At 45.3% G+C, this 4,176-nt stretch overlaps 1 protein-coding gene across 1 annotated transcript; it reads left to right on the top strand.

Annotated features, from left to right (window-relative positions):
* The first annotated feature begins 2,173 nt into the window (after positions 1 to 2,173).
* Positions 2,174 to 3,372, top strand: LOC133246932 (olfactory receptor 2F1-like). Its single transcript, XM_061415476.1, has 2 exons — positions 2,174 to 2,507; positions 3,014 to 3,372. The coding sequence occupies exons 1-2, from the start codon at positions 2,174 to 2,176 to the stop codon at positions 3,370 to 3,372; spliced, it is 693 nt and encodes a 230-aa protein (XP_061271460.1).
* The last annotated feature ends 804 nt before the right edge of the window (positions 3,373 to 4,176 follow it).

Genomic DNA, 4,176 nt, shown 5'->3' with positions numbered 1-4,176 from the left:
CAGACACAACTGAGCGACTTCACTTTCACTTTTTGCTTTCATGCATTGGAGAAGGAAATGGCAACCCACTCCAGTGTTCTTGCCTGGAGAATCCCAGGGACGGGGGAGCCTGGTGGGCTGCCGTCTATGGGGTCACACAGAGTCGGACACGACTGAAGTGACTTAGCAAAAAAAAAAAAGATATTCTAAAACATTTGTTTTGGGTCAGACCTTAAAAGGTTAAGGGCTTCCTGGCGCTCAGACAGTAAAGAATCCTCCTGCAATGCAAGAGACCCAGGTTCCATCCCTGTGTTGGGAAGATCCCCTGGGGAAGTGAATGGCTACCCACTCCAGTATTCTTGCCTGGAGAATCCCATGGACAGAGGAGTCCATGGGGTCACAAAGAGTCAGATATGACTGAGTGACTAACACTTTCACTTTAGAAGGCTAAAGCTAAGGGGAGACCCAGCACACAAAAGGCAAGATGTCCAGGATCACCTTTTAACTGATTCAGTGGGATTTGAGGCAAATCATTTTAACTCCCTTGGCCTCAACTTTTCAAACAAAGAATGAGAAGTTTAGGTCAAACATTTTTCCTCCTCAAAAACTCTTCTGGGTTTTTATCTCAAAAAACTACATCTTGAATTTTCATAAATTAAGGTTAAAAGTTCCCACTAAAGCAGTGATTCTCAAACGTGTAATTAAAGTTTTACACTTTAGTTACCAGGAAACAGTAAAGTTACTAACACATGAATGTCTGGTTTTACCCTCCTGAGATCCTGTCTTAATTACTTCAGAGTGTGGTCTGGGCTTCTGGAGTTCTCAAAGCACCCCAGTGATTCTAAGGTATAGCTGATGTGGAAAGCACTGCTCTGGTTCCTACCATGGGTCCTGTGGGATTTTCATAGGCAAACCCTTTAATCTTGAGTTTTTTCCTTCCCTCTCAAACTTCCCCTCTTCAGTTCAGTCACTCAGTCATGTCCAGCTCTTTGCGACCCCATGGACTGCAGCACGCCAGGCTTCCCTGTCCATCACCAACTCCCGGAGCTTACTCAAACTCATTTCCATCGAGTCGGTGATGCCATCCAACCATTTCTTCCTCTGTCATCCCCGTCTCCTCCCGCTTTCAATCTTTCCCTTCATCAGGGTCTTTGCCAAAGAGTCAGTTCCTCACATCAGGTGGCCAAAGTATTGGAGTTTCAGCTTCAGCATCAGTCCTTCCAATGAATATTCAGGACTGATCTCCTTTAGGATGGACTGGTTTGATCTCCTTGCAGTCCAAGGGACTCCCAAGCATCTTCTCCAATACCACAGTTCAAAAGCATCAATTCTTCGGCATTAAGCTTTCTTTATAGTCCAGCTCTCACATCCATACATGACCACTGGAAAAAGCATAGCTTTGACTAGATAGACCTTTGTCTTTTTAACCTTTTTGATAGAGGTTAAAGACCAGCAAAGTAAACAGGGAGGTGTTCCAAGGGCAAACATGTCTTTGCTATGACAGAAGGATTTACACATAACAAAGCTCCAAGGGCTTTACAGGCACTCCCTTACTGACTTCATCAGTGGGCACCGTCAGTTTCCAAATGTTGTTATTGCAAGTAAGTGGTGTGTGCATTCATCCTTTATTAATCACTTAGTTTAACATTCAAATGAGTGCCAGAGTTTCACCAAGGAAATAGCATAATCACAAAAAATTGGGACATAATTATAGTTGCTATAATGTTCTACAGTGAGGCCTTGATCTTATCATCCTAGGACTAAGCCTATTTAATCAGTACATTGAGAACCAAATGAGGGATTTTTTTTTTTTTCCTGTCACTGACCCAGCCTGGATTACAGGAGAAGCCGGAAAACCACTGGCTCCAGAATGAGTAATAAGGACAAGGGAGAGTTTCAGAACTCAAGTCTTGTGTTTTGGGATCAGATAGTAATCCTCAACACTAGCACTTGAAAACTGTTTTATTCATTTCCCCAACACAAAGTTTTTTATTGTGAAACATTCATTAGAAATCTTTGTATGCAAAGAAAAGTCAGGAAATGTCCCTGACTTCAAGAAGCTCAGAGTCTAATGGAGAAAACATACAAGTACTTGCAGTCTTACTTAAAGTCCTTTGTTCAGCCCCAGACTGTGAATTCTGATTCTGGACTCTTTAAGCCACCACCTCCTCAGGTAGCCTGACCTGCCTGCTCCATGGGGAGGGACAACCTGACCTGGGTGAGTGAGTTTGTCCTACTGGGCCTCTCCAGGGACCGGCAGACCCAGGCTGGGCTGTTTGTCCTGTTTGGGGCCACCTATCTGCTGACCTTGCTGGGCAACGGGCTCATCCTCGTACTGGTCCGGCTGGACTCCCACCTCCAGCTGCCCATGTACTTCTTCCTTGGCAACCTCTCTATAGTGGACATCTGCTACCCCTCCAGCGGGGTTCCCCAGATGCTGGCGCACTTCCTCCTGGAGAAGAAGACCATCTCCTCCGCCCGATGTGGTACCCAGCACTTCTTCTCCCTGGCCCTGTGGGGGGGGTTCAGTTCAGTTGCTCAGTCATGTCCGACTCTTTGCGACCCCATGAATCACAGCATGCCAGGCCTTTCTGTCCATCACCAACTCCCAGAGTCCACCCAAACCTATGTCCATTGAGTTCATGATGCCATCCAACCATCTCATCCTCTGTCGTCTCCTTCTCCTCCTGCCCTCAGTCTTTCCCAGCATCATATAGACTATATAGTGAAGTCGCTCAGTCATGTCCGACTCTTTGTGACCCCGTGGACTGTAGCCTACCAGGCTCCTCTGTCCATGGGATTTTCCAGGCAATAGTCCTGGAGTGGATTGCCATTTCCTTCTACAGGGGATCTTCCCAACCCAGGGATCGAACCCAGGTCTCCCACACTGTAGACAGACGCTTTACCATCTGAGCCACCAGGGAAGTCCTAGCATCAGGGTCTTTTCAAATGAGTCAGCTCTTCGCATCAGGTGGCCAAAGTATTGGAGTTTCAGTTTCAACATCAGTCCTTCCAATGAACACCCAGGACTCAGGGACTAAGTTCTCACTGCTGACAGCGATGGTCTATGAACACTATGTGGTCACCCTGCTGCACTGCGGAGCAGCAATCAGTCCAAGGCTGGCAGTGGTCTCTTGGCTTGTGGGCCTGGCTAATTCTGTAGTGGAGATGGCAGTCACCATGCACTTGCCCGCCTGTGGGCACTGTGTCCTGAACCATGTGGCCTGTGTGGGTGTTGCAGTGTTCCCTCCTAGTGTTGAGAGAATCACGGGGCCCTGGACACCAGGCAGGACTTGGAGAGAAATACCAATCAGTAAACAGACTTTTGTCAAGCTCCACTGTGTTCAACACACCATGCCAGGTGCTGTAGGAGACACACCCAATCTAATATGAAGTCCTTCCCCATAACCTGGGGATTATATGAAAAGATAAAAGGTAAATACCGAAAAGAAATTGCAACATAATTCAGTAATGGCAAAGTACAGTTAGGCAATATTTGGTTAGCTGCCAAATATGAGATAGACATTAAAGCCCATGGAATTCACAAAATTCCCTTATGAAGGAAAAAAAAATATAGCTGGTTTGCAAAAGAATGATGGGGAAGGAAAAATTAAAATGGCCATAGAAAATGGTAGAACTTGGACAGATGAGAGAGTAGAGAGAGAGTTCATTCTTGGCTCAGAGGAAAATGATGCAAGCCAGGTGAGGAGATAGAAAACACCAAGGTCTGTCTGGGAAAGAGTGAACAAACCAGTTTGGATAGAGCAAAGGTTTCATTTTGGGGAGTCAGTGAAGAGGAGGTAAGGCTGGAACGTGGGGGTGGTGTGCATAGTAGGGCTTTGAAAACAAGGCCATGGAATTTGCATTAGAGGCAATAGCAAGACAGCACAGTTTTTGAAGTCAGGAATAGCACACCTAATATATAATATTCTAGAAATTATCGTCTTCTTCTCCACCAGGCATGTTAGACTAATTGAGACAAACTATTTTCTTCTTTTAGTCCAGCAAACTCTCTATTTCATGCTTCACTAGTGGGAGTAAGTGAATCAGCTGTTTATAATTCAACTTCCTTTATTTAGGGCAGACTATAAGATAAGGTTGAAAGACCAAGAGAATTGGGAAGCTAGGGGACACAGACCAAAAGTTATTTACAATAAAGAGAAATGTTAGAAATAAAAATGAATGATCAGGTCCTGA

This window comes from Bos javanicus, chromosome 4 (genome assembly GCF_032452875.1).
Source record: "Bos javanicus breed banteng chromosome 4, ARS-OSU_banteng_1.0, whole genome shotgun sequence".
Classification (NCBI taxonomy): domain Eukaryota; kingdom Metazoa; phylum Chordata; class Mammalia; order Artiodactyla; family Bovidae; genus Bos; species Bos javanicus.
This window is presented reverse-complemented; position numbering and strand designations above follow the sequence as displayed.